Source organism: Rutidosis leptorrhynchoides, chromosome 10 (genome assembly GCF_046630445.1).
Source record: "Rutidosis leptorrhynchoides isolate AG116_Rl617_1_P2 chromosome 10, CSIRO_AGI_Rlap_v1, whole genome shotgun sequence".
Lineage (NCBI taxonomy): Eukaryota > Viridiplantae > Streptophyta > Magnoliopsida > Asterales > Asteraceae > Rutidosis > Rutidosis leptorrhynchoides.
The window spans coordinates 63,254,618-63,273,002 of NC_092342.1; the positions used below are offsets into that span (position 1 = coordinate 63,254,618).

At 34.8% G+C, this 18,385-nt stretch overlaps 1 protein-coding gene across 1 annotated transcript; it reads left to right on the forward strand.

Annotated features, from left to right (window-relative positions):
- The first annotated feature begins 13,563 nt into the window (after positions 1-13,563).
- Positions 13,564-15,066, forward strand: LOC139873296 (protein WHAT'S THIS FACTOR 1 homolog, chloroplastic). The gene has a single exon (XM_071861230.1). The coding sequence runs from the start codon at positions 13,684-13,686 to the stop codon at positions 14,875-14,877; it is 1,194 nt and encodes a 397-aa protein (XP_071717331.1). The 5' UTR covers positions 13,564-13,683; the 3' UTR covers positions 14,878-15,066.
- The last annotated feature ends 3,319 nt before the right edge of the window (positions 15,067-18,385 follow it).

Genomic DNA, 18,385 nt, shown 5'->3' on the forward strand with positions numbered 1-18,385 from the left:
CCAAAAACACCTACAAACACTTTCATTCTTCAATTTTCTTCATCTAATTGATCTCTATCAAGTTCTATCTTCAAGTTCTAAGTGTTCTTCATAAATTCCAAAAGTTCTAGTTTCATAAAATCAAGAATACTTCCAAGATTGCAAGTTTACTTCCAAGTTTTCTAAATCCATTCCAAGTAATCATCCAAGATCAAGAAACCTTTGTTACTTACAGTAGGTTATCTTTCTAATACAAGGTAATAATCATATTCAAACTTTAATTCAATTTCTATAACTATAACAATCTTATTTCGAGTGGAAATCTTACTTGAAATTGTTTTCGTGTCATGATTCTGCTTCAAGAACTTTCAAGCCATCCAAGGATCCTTTGAAGCTAGATCTATTTTTCTCATTTCCAGTAGGTTTATCCAAGGAACTTGAGGTAGTAATGATGTTCATAACATCATTCGATTCATACATATAAAGCTATCTTATTCGAAGGTTTAAACTTGTAATCACTAGAACATAGTTTAGTTAATTCTAAACTTGTCCGCAAATAAAAGTTAATCCTTATAACTTGACTTTTAAAATCAACTAAATACATGTTCTATATCTATATTATATGCTAACTTAATGATTTAAAACCTGGAAACACGAAAAACACCGTAAAATCGGATTTACGCCGTCGTAGTAACACCGCGGGCTGTTTTGGGTTAGTTAATTAAAAACTATGATAAACTTTGATTTAAAAGTTGTTATTCTAGGAAAACAATTTTTATTATGAACATAAAACTATATCCAAAAATTATGGTTAAACTCAAAGTGGAAGTATGTTTTCTAAAATGGTCATCTAGACGTCGTTCTTTCGACTGAAATGACTACCTTTACAAAAATGACTTGTAACTTATTTTTCCGATTACAAACCTATACTTTTTCTGTTTAGATTCATAAAATAGAGTTCAATATAAAACCATAGCAATTTGATTCACTCAAAACGGATTTAAAATGAAGAAGTTATGGGTAAAACAAGATTGGATAATTTTTCTCATTTTAGCTACGTGAAAATTGGTAACAAATCTATTCCAACCATAACTTAATCAACTTGTATTGTATATTATGTAATCTTGAGATACCATAGACACGTATACAATGTTTCAACCTATCATGTCGACACATCTATATATATTTCGGAACAACCATAGACACTCTATATGTGAATGTTGGAGTTAGTTATACAGGGTTGAGGTTGATTCCAAAATATATATAGTTTGAGTTGTGATCAATACTGAGATACGTATACACTGGGTCGTGGATTGATTCAAGATAATATTTATCGATTTATTTCTGTACATCTAACTGTGGACAACTAGTTGTAGGTTACTAACGAGGACAGCTGACTTAATAAACTTAAAACATCAAAATATATTAAAAGTGTTGTAAATATATTTTGAACATACTTTGATATATATGTATATATTGTTATAGGTTCGTGAATCAACCAGTGGCCAAGTCTTACTTCCCGACGAAGTAAAAATCTGTGAAAGTGAGTTATAGTCCCACTTTTAAAATCTAATATTTTTGGGATGAGAATACATGCAGGTTTTATAAATGATTTACAAAATAGACACAAGTACGTGAAACTACATTCTATGGTTGAATTATCGAAATCGAATATGCCCCTTTTTATTAAGTCTGGTAATCTAAGAATTAGGGAACAGACACCCTAATTGACGCGAATCCTAAAGATAGATCTATTGGGCCTAACAAACCCCATCCAAAGTACCGGATGCTTTAGTACTTCAAAATTTATATCATATCCGAAGGGTGTCCCGGAATGATGGGGATATTCTTATATATGCATCTTGTTAATGTCGGTTATCAGGTGTTCACCATATTAATGATTTTTATCTCTATGTATGGGATGTGTATTGAAATATGAAATCTTGTGGTCTATTGTTACGATTTGATATATATAGGTTAAACCTATAACTCACCAACATTTTTGTTGACGTTTAAAGCATGTTTATTCTCAGGTGAATACTAAGAGCTTCCGCTGTTGCATACTAAAATAAGGACAAGATTTGAAGTCCATGTTTGTATGATATTGTGTAAAAACTGCATTCAAGAAACTGATTTCGATGTAACATATTTGTATTGTAAACAATTATGTAATGGTCGTGTGTAAACAGGATATTTTAGATTATCATTATTTGATAATCTACGTAAAGCTTTTTAAGCCTTTATTTATGAAATAAAGGTTATGGTTTGTTTTAAAAATGAATGCATTCTTTGAAAAACGTCTCATATAGAGGTCAAAACCTCGCAACAAAATCAATTAATATGGAACGTTTTTAATCAATAAGAACGAGACATTTCAGTTGGTATCCGAGGGTTGGTCTTAGAGAACCAGAAAATTTGCATTAGTGTGTCTTATCGAGTTTGTTAGGATGCATTAGTGAGTCTGGACTTCGACCGTGTTTTCTTTAAAAATGATTGCTTAACATTTTTGTTGGAAACTATATATTATTAACATGTATATATTATGTGATTTATTAATCTCTTAACATGTTTGATATTGTGTGATAGATATCTACCTCTAGCACAAATCCCATTGACTCACCTAATAATAACGAAGAGTCGAATATATATTGGACTGATTCACAAGTTCCTGAAGAAGAACCGGAAGAAGAATCAGAACCGGAAGAAGAATCAGAACCGGAAGAAGAGGAACCGGAGGAGGAAATAGAACCGGTGGGGGAAATAATAAAACGGTTAAGTAAAAGAAAATCCTCAACCAACCGACCAAGGTTAATTATGGTCAATGGTGTTTCCGCCAAGGAAGCAAAATATTGGGAGGATTACAAATTCTCCGATGAATCGGATTCCGACGAGAATTCCGATGATGTTATAGAAATTACCCCAACTGAATTTAAAAAGGCAAAAGAAAATAATAAGGGAAAGGGCATAAAAATTGAGAAATCTAATTCCAACCCCGATGAACTTTATATGTATCGTCAACCCCCGAAGCCCTTAAGTTGTAACAATGACCCGGGAACCTCTAAACCACCAGGTTTTTCTAAACCGTTGTGGAAAAAGACAGCTCGTATTAGGGGAACATCATATATCCCAAGAAACTTGGCAAAACGAACCAAAACCGAAGAAGAAGAAGAAACGAGCGAGTCGGAATAAGATAGTTGTATTCGTGTGGTGTAATATATGTAATATAGTGTGCTTATGCTTTATGATATATGTAAAAATTGCTTGTATTAATAAGTATTTTTTTTTATGAATCTAACTCTTGTCTATTTTACAGTATAAAAATACAAAATGGATAGAAAACCCAATATTTTAAGAGACCTACCCGGAGACATGATTGATGAAATCTTGTCTAGAGTCGGTCAGAATTCTTCGGCACAACTATTTACGGCGAAATCAGTTTGTAAGACATTCGAAGAACGTTCCAAGAATGTCTTGGTTTATAAGAGACTTTCGTTTGAAATATGGGGGATATCACATTGGGAAACCCATAAGTTTCGATGTGTTTACTTTGACGCATATATTGCGGGGAACCCAAATGCTATTTTACGCAACGGGTTAAGAAATTATTTTGACTCAATGTATCCGAATATAGGACTTCATGATTAGAAAAAGCGGCTAACATGCAACATAAAGAAGCATGCTATGTTTACGGGTTAGTAATGTTCGCTTCTCACCAAAGTGAGAAAAAGAACATCGGGCTACAACTATTAAACAAAACGTTCCCACAAGTGACGGAGTCGGTAATTGGGGTAAGAAATGAGGTTTTTAGGTTATTACGAGACTGTTGGTCATTACGTAACCCTCGTCCCTTTGACGACGTTACAACACGCTGTCTTATCAACGGTCATAACGGTTATGTTCCACAAGACCAAGGATGGGAAGTAGTCCTAGTAAAACCAGAATGCATGACTTGTTTCTGGACGTATGAATTACGTGTCTTTATTGCCTTTACTGAACGACTTGTGTACTAGCTAGAATTATCTTCACAACTATCTTGTATCAAAGTTATTGTGTGCTATATTTCATGCTTTATGTAAAATAAGCGGTATTGTAAGTTTGTAAAATATTGTATAAAAGTTTGAACGCGAAATATTATTATAATCAGTTTTTCATATAGAATTGTAGTAGTTGAATTGTATATTAGCTACTAAGTATGAACTTAACGGGTAGGTACTACCCGAATTTAAACTTATAAAATGCTAATATGAAGAAAAAGCTTTTATAAATGAGTTCATATTATGCTACGAAATACTATTAACTACTCTTAATATTCTGTATGATTAACTTGTTCCATTTGACTATTTTGAAGGAAATGGCACCGACTACTCGACACACCGTGAATATGAATGAAGAGGAATTCCGTACTTTTCTAGCTTCAAACATAGCCGCAGTACAGGCTGCGCTACATACCAACAATAACCTTGGATCTAGCAGTACAGGAAATCGTGTAGGATGCACCTACAAAGAATTCACTGCCTGCAAACCTTTGGAATTTGATGGAACCGAAGGACCGATCGGATTGAAACGGTGGACCGAGAAGGTCGAATCGGTTTTTGCCATAAGTAAGTGTACTGAAGAGGACAAAGTGAAGTACGCTACACATACCTTCACAGGTTCTGCGTTAACATGGTGGAATACCTATCTAGAGCAAGTGGGACAAGATGATGCGTACGCACTACCGTGGTCAGCATTCAAACACTTGATGAACGAGAAGTACCGTCCCAGAACCGAGGTCAATAAGCTCAAGACAGAACTTAGAGGGTTACGAACCCAAGGATTTGATATTACCATGTACGAAAGATGATTCACAGAATTGTGCCTATTGTGTCCGGGAGCGTTCGAAGATGAGGAAAAGAAGATCGACGCGTTTGTGAAAGGATTACCGGAAAGAATCCAAGAAGATATAAGTTCACACGAGCCCGCCTCCATACAACATGCATGTAGAATGGCTCACAAACTAGTGAACCAGATTGAGGAAAGAATTAAAGAACAGACGGCTGAAGAGGCCAATGTGAAGCAAGTCAAAAGAAAGTGGGAGGAAAACGGTGATAAGAATCACCAATACAACAACAACAGCAATTACAATAATAATTGCAACAATTATCCCAATAATCGCAACATCAATCGCAACTACAACAAACGGCCCAACAACAACAACAACAACAACAACAACAACAACAACAACAGCAACTACAACAATCATCCCAACAACAATAACAACCGCAACAACAACAACAATCAGAAGCAGCTATGCCAAAGGTGTGCAAAGTATGACTCGGGGTTGTGTACCAAATTTTGCAACAAGTGTAAAAGAAATGGTCATAGCGCGGTGAAGTGTGAGGTCTACGGACTAGGGGTTAACAGAACGAAAGGAACAAATGGTGTCGGAACGAGTAATGGCGGAGCAAGTAGTGTCGGAGCAAGTTATGCCAATGTAGTTTGTTATAAATGTGAAAAACTGGGCCACATTATTAGAAATTGCCCGTACCAGGAGAACACGAATGGACAAGGCCGCGGAAGAATTTTTAATATTAATGCGGCAGAGGCACAGGAAGACCCGGAGCTTGTTACGGGTACGTTTCTTATTGACAATAAATCTGCTTACGTTTTATTTGATTCGGGTGCGGATAGAAGCTATATGAGTAGAGATTTTTGTGCTAAATTAAGTTGTCCATTGACGCCGTTGGATAGTAAATTTTTACTTGAATTAGCAAACGGTAAATTAATTTCAGCAGATAATATATGCCGGAATCGAGAAATTAAACTGGGTAGCGAAATATTTAAGATTGATTTGATACCAGTAGAGTTAGGGAGTTTTGATGTAATAATTGGCATGGACTGGCTGAAGAAGGTGAAAGCAGAGATCGTATGTTATAAAAATACAATTCGCATTGTACGAGAAGAAGGAGAACCCTTAATGGTGTACGGAGAAAAGGGCAACATGAAGCTACATCTTATTAGTAATTTGAAGGCACAAAAACTAATAAGAAAAGGTTGCTATGCTGTTCTAGCACACGTCGAGAAAGTACAAACTGAAGAAAAGAGCATCAATGATGTTCCCGTCACAAAAGAATTTCCCGATGTATTTCCGAAAGAATTACCGGGACTACCTCCACATCGATCTGTTGAATTTCAAATAGATCTTGTACCAGGAGCTGCACCAATAGCTCGTGCTCCTTATAGACTCGCACCCAGCGAGATGAAAGAACTTCAAAGCCAACTGCAAGAACTATTAGAACGTGGTTTCATTCGACCAAGCACATCACCATGGGGAGCTCCTGTTTTGTTTGTCAAGAAGAAGGATGGTACATTTAGGTTGTGTATTGACTACAGAGAGTTGAACAAACTTACCATCAAAAACCGTTATCCACTGCCGAGAATTGACGACTTATTTGATCAACTACAAGGCTCATCAGTTTATTCGAAGATCGATTTATGTTCTGGATATCATCAAATGCGAGTAAAGGAGTATGATATTCCAAAAACTGCTTTTAGGACGCGTTATGGTCATTACGAGTTTATGGTTATGCCGTTTGGATTGACTAACACACCAGCTGTGTTCATGGACCTTATGAACCGAGTGTGTAGGCCATATCTTGACAAGTTTGTCATTGTTTTCATCGATGACATACTTATTTACTCAAAGAATGATCAAGAGCACGAAGAACATTTGAGAAAAGTGCTAGAAGTATTGAGGAAAGAAAAACTGTACGCTAAGTTTTCAAAGTGTGCATTTTGGATGGAAGAAGTTCAATTCCTCGGTCACATAGTGAACAAAGAAGGTATCCAGGTGGACCCGGCAAAGATCGAAACCGTTGAAAAGTGGGAAACCCCAAAAACTCCGAAGCATATACGTCAATTTTTAGGATTGGCTGGTTACTACAGAATATTCATCCAAGATTTCTCCAAAATAGCAAAACCCTTGACTGCATTAACGCATAAAGGGAAGAAATTTGAATGGAAGGATGAACAAGAGAAGGCGTTTTAATTATTGAAGAAAAAGCTAACTACAGCACCTATATTGTCATTGCCTGAAGGGAATGATGATTTTGTGATTTATTGTGACGCATCAAAGCAAGGTCTCGGTTGTGTATTAATGCAACGGACGAAGGTGATTGCTTATGCGTCTAGACAATTGAAGATTCACGAGCAAAATTATACGACGCAAGATTTGGAATTAGGCGCGGTTGTTTTTGCATTAAAGACTTGGAGGCACTACTTATATGGGGTCAAAAGTATTATATATACCGACCACAAAAGTCTTCAACACATATTTAATCAGAAACAACTGAATATGAGGCAGCGTAGGTGGATTGAATTGTTGAATGATTACGACTTTGAGATTCGTTACCACCCGGGGAAGGCAAATGTGGTCGACACCTTGAGCAGAAAGGATAGAGAACCCATTCGAGTAAAATCTATGAATATAATGATTCACACTAACCTTACTACTCAAATAAAGGAGGTGCAACAAGGAGTTTTAAAAGAGGGAAATTTAAAGGATGAAATACCCAAAGAATCGAAGAAGCATCTTAATATTCGGGAAGACGGAACCCGGTATAGGGCTGAAAGAATTTGGGTACCAAAATTTGGAGATATGAGAGAAATGGTACTTAGAGAAGCTCATAAAAGCAGATACTCAATACATCCTGGAACGGGGAAGATGTACAAGGATCTTAAGAAACATTTTTGGTGGCCAGGTATGAAAGCCGATATTGCTAAATATGTAGGAGAATGTTTAACGTGTTCTAAGGTCAAAGCTGAACATCAGAAACCATCAGGTCTACTACTACAACCTGAAATCCCGGAATGGAAATGGGAAAACATTACCATGGATTTCATTACTAAATTGCCAAGGACTGCAAGTGGTTATGATACTATTTGGGTAATAGTTGATCGTCTCACCAAGTCAGCACACTTCCTGCCAATAAGAGAAGATGACAAGATGGAGAAGTTAGCACGACTGTATTTGAAGGAAGTCGTCTCCAGATATGGAATACCAATCTATATTATCTCTGATAGGGATGGCAGATTTATTTCAAGATTCTGGCAGACATTACAGCAAGCATTGGGAACTCGTCTAGACATGAGTACTGCCTATCATCCACAAACTGATGGGCGGAGCGAAAGGACGATACAAACGCTTGAAGACATGCTACGAGCTTGTGTTATTGATTTCGGAAACAGTTGGGATCAACATCTACCCTTAGTAGAATTTTCCTACAACAACAGCTACCATTCAAGCATTGAGATGGCGCCGTTTGAAGCACTTTATGGTAGAAAGTGCATGTCTCCGATTTGTTGGAGTGAAGTAGGGGATAGACAGATTACGGGTCCGGAGATAATACAAGAAACTACCGAGAAAATCATCCAAATTCAACAAAGATTGAAAACCGCCCAGAGTCGACAAAAGAGCTACGCGGACAGTCTAAGAAAAGATATAGAGTTTGAAATTGGAGAAATGGTCATGCTTAAGGTTTCACCTTGGAAAGGCGTTGTTCGATTTGGTAAACGGGGGAAACTAAATCCAAGGTACATTGGACCATTCAAGATTATAGATCGTGTCGGACCAGTAGCTTACCAACTGGAGCTACCTCAACAACTCGCAGCTGTACATAACACTTTCCACGTCTTAAATTTGAAGAAATGTTTTGCTAAAGAAGATCTCACTATTCCGTTGGACGAAATCCAAATCAATGAAAAACTTCAATTCATTGAAGAACCCGTCGAAATAATGGATTGTGAGGTTAAGAGACTTAAACAAAACAAGATACTGATTGTTAAGGTTCGATGGAATGCTCGTAGAGGAACCGAGTTCACCTGGGAGCATGAAGATCAGATGAAGAATAAATACCCGCATTTATTTCCAGAAGATACGTCAACACCTCCAACTGCTTAAAATTTCGGGACGAAATTTATTTAACGGGTAGGTACTGTAGTGACCCGAACTTCTCCATGTTTATATATATATTAAATGAAATTGTTATTTACATGATTAAGTGTTTCCAACATGTTAAGCAATCAAACTTGTTAAGACTTGATTAATTGAAATAGGTTTCATATAGACAATTGACCACCCAAGTTGACCGGTGATTCACGAACGTTAAAACTTGTAAAAACTATACGATGACATATATATGGTTATATATATAGTTAACATGATTTTATTATAAGTATGTATCTCATTAGGTATTTTAACATTGAGTTATATACATAAAAATGAGACTATTAATTTAAGAAACTCGAAAACGATATATATAACGATTATCGATATAACAACGTCTTACTAGGTACATATGAATCATATTAAGATATTGATACACTTGGTTAATTATGTTAAATGATAATTAAATATATTATTAAGTGTATTAACAATAAAATACATATGTAAAAATAAGACTACTAACTTAATGATTTCGAAACGAGACATATATGTAACGATTATCGTTGTAACGGCATTTAACTGTATATATATCATACTAAGATATATTATATGTCATAATATCATGATAATATAACAATTTAACATCTCATTTGTTATAATAAACAATGGGATAACAACATTCAACAAGATCGTTAACCTAAAGGTTTCAAAACAACATTTACATGTAACGACTAACGATGACTTAACAACTCAGTTAAAATGTATATACATGTAGTGTTTTAATATGTATTCATACACTTTTGAAAGACTTCAAGACACTTATCAAAATACTTCTACTTAACAAAAATTCTTACAATTACATCCTCATTCAGTTTCATCAACAATTCTACTCGTATGCACCCGTATTCGTACTCGTACAATAAACAGCTTTTAGATGTATGTACTATTGGTATATACACTCCAATGATCAGCTCTTAGCAGCCCATATGAGTCACCTAACACATGTGAGAACCATCATTTAGCAACTATCATGAAATATCTCATAAAATTATAAAAATATGAGTAATCATTCATGACTTATTTACATGAAAACAAAATTACATATCCTTTATATCTAATCCATACACCAACGACCAAAAACACCTACAAACACTTTCATTCTTCAATTTTATTCATCTAATTGATCTCTCTCAAGTTCTATCTTCAAGTTCTAAGTGTTCTTCATAAATTTCAAAAGTTCTAGTTTCATAAAATCAAGAATACTTCCAAGATTGCAAGTTTACTTCCAAGTTTTCTAAATCCATTCCAAGTAATCATCCAAGATCAAGAAACCTTTGTTACTTACAGCAGGTTATCTTTCTAATACAAGGTAATAATCATATTCAAACTTTAATTCAATTTCTATAACTATAACAATCTTATTTCGAGTGGAAATCTTACTTGAAATTGTTTTCGTGTCATGATTCTGCTTCAAGAACTTTCAAGCCATCCAAGGATCCTTTGAAGCTAGATCTATTTTTCTCATTTCCAGTAGGTTTATCCAAGGAACTTGAGGTAGTAATGATGTTCATAACATCATTCGATTCATACATATAAAGCTATCTTATTCGAAGGTTTAAACTTGTAATCACTAGAACATAGTTTAGTTAATTCTAAACTTGTTCGCAAATAAAAGTTAATCCTTCTAACTTGACTTTTAAAATCAACTAAATACATGTTCTATATCTATATGATATGCTAACTTAATGATTTAAAACCTGGAAACACGAAAAACACCGTAAAATCGGATTTACGCCGTCGTAGTAACACCGCGGGCTGTTTTGGGTTAGTTAATTAAAATCTATGATAAACTTTGATTTAAAAGTTGTTATTCTGGGAAAATGATTTTTATTATGAACATGAAACTATATCCAAAAATTATGGTTAAACTCAAAGTGGAAGTATGTTTTCTAAAATGGTCATCTAGACGTCGTTCTTTCGACTGAAATGACTACCTTTACAAAAATGACTTGTAACTTATTTTTCCGACTACAAACCTATACTTTTTCTGTTTAGATTCATAAAATAGAGTTCAATATGAAACCATAGCAATTTGATTCACTCAAAACGGATTTAAAATGAAGAAGTTATGGGTAAAACATGATTGGATAATTTTTCTCATTTTAGCTACGTGAAAATTGGTAACAAATCTATTACAACCATAACTTAATCAACTTGTATTGTATATTATGTAATCTTGAGATACCATAGACACGTATACAATGTTTCGACCTATCATGTCGACACATCTATATATATTTCGGAACAACCATAGACACTCTATATGTGAATGTTGGAGTTAGCTATACAGGGTTGAGGTTGATTCCAAAATATATATAGTTTGAGTTGTGATCAATACTGAGATACGTATACACTGGGTCATGGATTGATTCAAGATAATATTTATCGATTTATTTCTGTACATTTAACTGTGGACAACTAGTTGTAGGTTACTAACGAGGACAGCTGACTTAATAAACTTAAAACATCAAAATATATTAAAAGTGTTGTAAATATATTTTGAACATACTTTGATATATATGTATATATTGTTATAGGTTCGTGAATCAACCAGTGGCCAAGTCTTACTTCCCGACGAAGTAAAAATCTGTGAAAGTGAGTTATAGTCCCACTTTTAAAATCTAATATTTTTGGGATGAGAATACATGCAGGTTTTATAAATGATTTACAAAATAGACACAAGTACGTGAAACTACATTCTATGGTTGAATTATCGAAATCGAATATGCCCCTTTTTATTAAGTCTGGTAATCTAAGAATTAGGGAACAGACACCCTAATTGACGCGAATCCTAAAGATAGATCTATTGGGCCTAACAAACCCCATCCAAAGTACCGGATGCTTTAGTACTTCAAAATTTATATCATATCCGAAGGGTGTCCCGGAATGATGGGGATATTCTTATATATGCATCTTGTTAATGTCGGTTACCAGGTGTTCACCATATGAATGATTTTTATCTCTATGTATGGGATGTGTATTGAAATATGAAATCTTGTGGTCTATTGTTACGATTTGATATATATAGGTTAAACCTATAACTCACCAACATTTTTGTTGACGTTTAAAGCATGTTTATTCTCAGGTGAATACTAAGAGCTTCCGCTGTTGCATACTAAAATAAGGACAAGATTTGAAGTCCATGTTTGTATGATATTGTGTAAAAACTGCATTCAAGAAACTGATTTCGATGTAACATATTTGTATTGTAAACCATTATGTAATGGTCGTGTGTAAACAGGATATTTTAGATTATCATTATTTGATAATCTACGTAAAGCTTTTTAAACCTTTATTTATGAAATAAAGGTTATGGTTTGTTTTAAAAATGAATGCAGTCTTTGAAAAACGTCTCATATAGAGGTCAAAACCTCGCAACGAAATCAATTAATATGGAACGTTTTTAATCAATAAGAACGGGACATTTCACCATACTCCTCATGTGATGGCTCTTCAAGTAGTGAAGGGATTCGTTTGCAACTAGAACACAATCGATAATATTTCTACCTTTTATAAATGCGCTTTGCTCGTAACCGACAAGATTAGGAATTACCTTTTTAATTCGGTTGGAGAGCAACTTAGTAATGATTTTATAGAAACTCCCAATAAGGCTAATTGGCCTATACTCGTTTAAACTCACCGGATTAGCAACTTTTGGAATTAACGTGATGAAAGAGGAATTGCATCCCGGTGAGATAACCCATGTTCGCCAAAAATTATGAATTGCCTCGATCAAATCTTCACGAATAATTGCCCAATTTTTTTTTTTAAAAAAAATCTCATATTAAAACCATCCGGGTCTGGAGCTTTAGTACTTACACAACCTTTTATAGCGTCCCAAATTTCCTCCTCACTAAATTGTGATTCAAGCTCACAAACTTGAGAGTTAGATAGTTTAAATGGATATTGACATACTAAGCTGGCAAGCGAATCTGAGATAGATACAGTAGCAACATGACTGCTACTAATAGAAACAGTAGGTCCCCGAGTAGCAGCCAGTCCAATATCAGCCATACCGGAAATATTTGGCCCAGACAATTGATCAGGCCCAACAGCCGAGAGCCCATCAGCCGCAAACTGCATGTTTTCAGGAATTGGGCCATAATCAGGAATTGAGCCCATCAACACTGAACTTTTCGGTTAAAAAGTAATCAAACGAACCCAAGTCTTATAATTCATAACGAAACAGACATTTAGTGTGTTAATTTTACTACTTATTTTAAATTTATTTACATTTGTACTTAAATTTTTAACTTAAATGATACTAATATATTTTATATAAATCATAACTAATTTTATTTTATTAGTCATATATCACACGAGCTCAATGAATGAATGTGATTTATCTTAACTACTAATCTTTTCTATTGATTTTTTTATATACGTGCATTGTACGGGCTAAACATTGTCATAGACTCATAGCCCATGAAATTAAAATTGGTTGATCACCTTCACATAATAGGGCTCCGGTTCGATCCGGAGCAGGAACAACTTTTTAGAATAACACAATTAAACCCAAAGTTCTATGAACATTTCGTGTTACCTAAACCCTAAACATTTCCCGGTGATTTTACTCCTTCAATTCGCTGCCGTTATCACATTATCCGGTAAGTTCCTTCCTATTGTAGTCGTTACCAAATTTTTTCACAAACAATTTATTCGATTTTTACATTTATCTGTCATTTTATTTTATTATATTAAATAAATCAGTACCATTGTCAATGCCGTTTTGGCGCCTGTTCTCCGCCGTCACCGCTGCCGTGAAAATTAAACAATCACCGTTACTGACCTCCGCCGTCACTAACCCTAACCTCATAATCCGTACATACTCAACTTCATTCTTAATTACCAAAACCCCCAAATCACAAAGAAAAAAACGCAAAAAGAAAGAATCAGCTCGAACCAAACACGTCCAACACGAATCCGAGCGCATTTCGCACTTCGAAAAAATACTACATCGAGATAATCACTATCGATTCGTTGTCAAAACAAAAGATTACTTATCCAAACAACCGCAACAAGTCCTCCGTCTTGACGATGCCGGAAAACTCTACCGCGAATTAGGGTTTCCGCGCGGCCGAAAAGTACTTAAATTCATCCAACGCCACCCGTTAGTTTTTGAAACGTATCGTCACTCGGACGATAAGATATGGTTCGGATTTACGGATTTTATGGACGCGTTTTTGGAAGAAGAGAAAATGATTTGGGATCAAATGGAGAAGGAGAGGATTAATGTAGTTAGGAAGTTGTTGATGATGTCTGCGAATAAACGGATTCCGTTAAGTAAAATTTATCATTGCCGGTCCTTATTTGGGATCCCGGAAGATTTTCGTGATCGTGTGAGGAACTATCCGGAGTATTTTAATACGGTGGTTGAAGGGGACGGGAAGAGGATTCTCGAGCTTGTGAATTGGGATCAAAAGCTTGCGATTAGTTCGTTGGAACAGGAGTTTATGGTTGATGAAGAACGAGCTAAGAAAGCGTTTCAGTTTAAGGTGAAACATGGGAAGTTGTTGGATTTAGATGAAAACGATGAACGGAAGATGAATTTATTGAATACACTTCCTCTTGTTTCGCCGTATTCTGATGGGGCGAGTTTGGATCTTTGGACTTTGGAAGCTGAGAAGTATCGGGTCGGGGTTATTCACGAGTTTTTGAGTTTAACTTTGGAGAAAAGAGCCTCGATTCATCATATTGTTGAGTTTAAAGAGGAGTTGAGTCTTACGAAACATACTTATTCGATGTTATTGAAGCAGCCGAGGAGTTTTTATTTGGCGGGAACAGAGATGAATTGGGTTGTGTTTTTGAAGGATGGTTATGGGGAAGATGGGATTTTGATTCATAAAGATCCACAAGTTTTGTTTAATGAGAAGTTTTATGAATTTGCAGATAAACAAGAACTGGATATTAAGTGATTTCTGATGAGATGTTGTACTAAAGGTATGTATAAAACTTCATATTTAATGAGCTTTGAAATGCAAATTTATGGTTCTAATTTGTAAGGTTTTGTATTTGTATCTGGTATTTGAATTCATATGTGTTTAGCTTGATCTGTGTCTGCTAAAATCCTCAATAATGGTGGTTAATGAGTAGACCACTCGTAATACGACGTCTAGTACTTTTTAGTTGATCTACTACAAATTTTGTGTTGAATTCGAGTACACTACTACATTATGTAACATTGGTAAGTATAGACCCGAGATCGTAGAATCAATAGTAGGATTTTATGGTTAACAGCTCGTACTCTCATAAACTGGGAAGTACAACATGTGGGATGGGACGGGACGAGACTCGTACATAGAAAGCTACAAAGAAACTAGCAAGAAAACTATTTATCACCGAGCCTCACCCGCCAAACCAAAAAACACTTGCAACAAACCGAGCAAAAGCTTAATTTAAACCATATGAGATATAGCAAACCGGCCAAAAAACACTACAAAGAAACTATGAGATATAAGTATATAACATATCTCATGGAGAGTGGAAATTTTGGAATCTTAATTTAAACTTTTGTTTTGGCGATTGGACAAGTGATTAACATGAAATTCAGCTATTACTATGGATCTTATACTCGTACTTTGTATTTACATCGTGTGAAAGATACGTCAACCGACAACTGAAATATTGTGGATTGTGAATTCCTAATTCATATAAGATGAGAAGAAGCTTATTAATAAATCATAATCATAATAAAGATAATTAAATTGTTAAAAATTACTAACAAGAATCTGATCTTTAAATCTTTGAAGCATACATAAAAATATAGTTCAACATTTAGGGGGTGTGTATAACCAATTTATCCCATGTATTTTAGTCTTACTAACGCATTACTAACGCATAGAAGATGAGAAGAAACTTGGCTTCTTGGGTTCTCAAAAGTGATTAAACAAGATCCGACGTTATTCCGGTTCGTCACCATTTTAATGGAACTCTTCCTCAAGCAAGGCAGCCGATAAGTTATCGAAGTCTTTGTGTGAAAAATGTAATAGTCAGCATTACTTCCACTTTCCTAACAAATCTTTCTTTATTCTGGCACATAAATGAAGGGACCAAAGAGATTATGACATATCATGTTCACCAAGAAATGACCTGAAATAAGATCTTGGTCTATTTGAGATTGTTCTATTAATCGTAATCAAAGATATTTCCTTGCGTTGTGTGGAAAAGTAGAAGATGAGATGAAGTTTTAGACGGTTGAGTTTATGAAAAGTAACTCTAATTTTTTTGAGATGGCCAATTGTATATTGTATACAAATGTATATTTTAACCCTCAAATAGTATTGATATCACACTACTACTCCCGATTGTTGGAGTAGCCATGACCCTCGTTGGTCTTCAAGTAGTTCCGCCATTGATTATTAGCTATTGAGTACACCTTTTGTTGAATATATTGGTTATCAAATATTTCTATGAACATTAGATGGATATGGATGATAATATTGAAGAGCTGAAAGAAAAAAGTTGTGCTAATGGTTATGAACTTTAGGATATTGAGGAGGTGAAGGGAAAAATTGTGCAGTTGGTTAAGATATTGTGGAGCTAGAACATAAAGTTGTGAGGTTGGTTAGGATATCAAGGAGCTTGGAAAAAATGTGTGGTTAGTTACGATGTTAAGGTAGAGTATGATGTGTATTAAAAATGTTTGTCATTTGTTCGTTGAGATATAGAAGGTTCAAGAACAAATACCTCACTGGTCTTTCAAAGGAATTACATGTTATGTCTATAAAGGATGAAACCACGTAATTAGTGATCTCTTCCGAATAATCGAACTATGGTAGTTTGCAAGCAAAGTATAATCAAGATGTATTTTAAGATCAAAGTTTATTCGAACGTATGTAACAAACTTTTTGTAGGTGGTATTAACGTTAAAGCTAACACCATGTCTACTCGTATTATTCCTTATATCTAATTGAGATAGTTCACCAAAGGGCCTTTGGTCCAGCGGTATCGTGTTTGCCCTCTAATTAAGATGTTGAGAGTTCAAGTCCCACCTGAGACATATACGTGATTGTAAATATTCGTGTTAATGAGTGTTGTGAATTTGCCTTTCAAAAAAAAAAAAAAAAAAAAAATCTAATTGAGATAGTTCAAATGAATAGTACTATTTCATTTGAACTATCTCAATCTCACACTAAGTCCCCCAAATTTTATCCAACGTACGAATCGGCCCCTCACCAATACTACTATTTTCGACTATCTCAATCTCACACTAAGGACCCCAAACTTTATCCAAAATACGAATTGGCCCCTCCCCAATTTTCCTAAAAAAAACCCCACACCCTCTAGAAAATACAAAACACCCCCAAACCCTACCCCCTTACCCCGACCCGACCCGACTCGCCTCCCCGTTATTATAACTATAATAATATTATATAATATTTTTCGTCCTTTCACCTTTTTTATTTTTTTATTATTTTTTTTTGTTTCACCTTTTTTTTCCTTTTTCCAAAAAAACCCCAAACTTTGTTCAAAAATTAAAACTGCCCCCCAAACAGGAGAGTGCCAAATAACTATTTTCATAAAAAATCTTAACTAAACTCGACCCAAATATTCAACGGGTCATATCTTCTCGCTCGCAACGAGTTAAATTTTTCCGACACCATCGTTAAACTCGAAATAATTTTAGGAACACAATGTCACTAACTATACGCAAAATGGAATCTTTTTAAAAAACGCTAAATATTTGAGGTACTTTTCATACACGTTGATTTTGCGTTAAATTTTTAAAAGTCGACAATTCCATAGCGAAACGCGGAGATGCACATAGCACATATATTGTTAATTTAAAATAACATTTAAATCTTTCACGAATTATACCTTTTAGTTCGATTCGAGTTGCGCTTCAACGACATCATCGTTAGCCACGAAATAATTTTACAAACTAAACACACTATAATACATTGAAAACCGAACCCCCGGCGCGAAGCGAGGGTTCGTAAACTAGTTTGTCACTAAAACACCTTAACTTCTTTTTGTGAATCTATTATGTAATAATACGTAATGATGAAAATTTTAGTTAAGAGATGATATTGAAGACATAAGAAACATATATTTGCATATATTTATACATAAAAGTTCAAATTCAACTTTAAAGTGAAAATGTGGTACAATTAAATAGACAACTAACTTTAAAGCGAATGTGTAGTACAATTGAATAGACTATTCAACTTTAAAGTGAAAGTATGGTACAATTTAATAGACAACTTAACTTAAAAAATAAAAGTTTGGTACACTTTAATAGACAACTCAATTTAATGTCACCATCCGCGGTCGGGTAAGTTCCTTGTTAGTGTTTAGTCCGTTTGGATTTGTTTGTACGATTGTTTTGTTATTGTGTAATTGAGGCTCATTATAGATTGTTCTAGGCATGTGCCTCATCGGTTTCCTTCTTGTATCCTTCAATTGAAAACGTTTTATTTTCGA

What these genes read in the sequence shown, in the direction of transcription:
- LOC139873296 (XM_071861230.1), top strand. Translation starts at nt 13,684, where the DNA reads ATGCCGTTTTGGCGCCTGTTCTCCGCCGTCACCGCTGCCGTGAAAATT.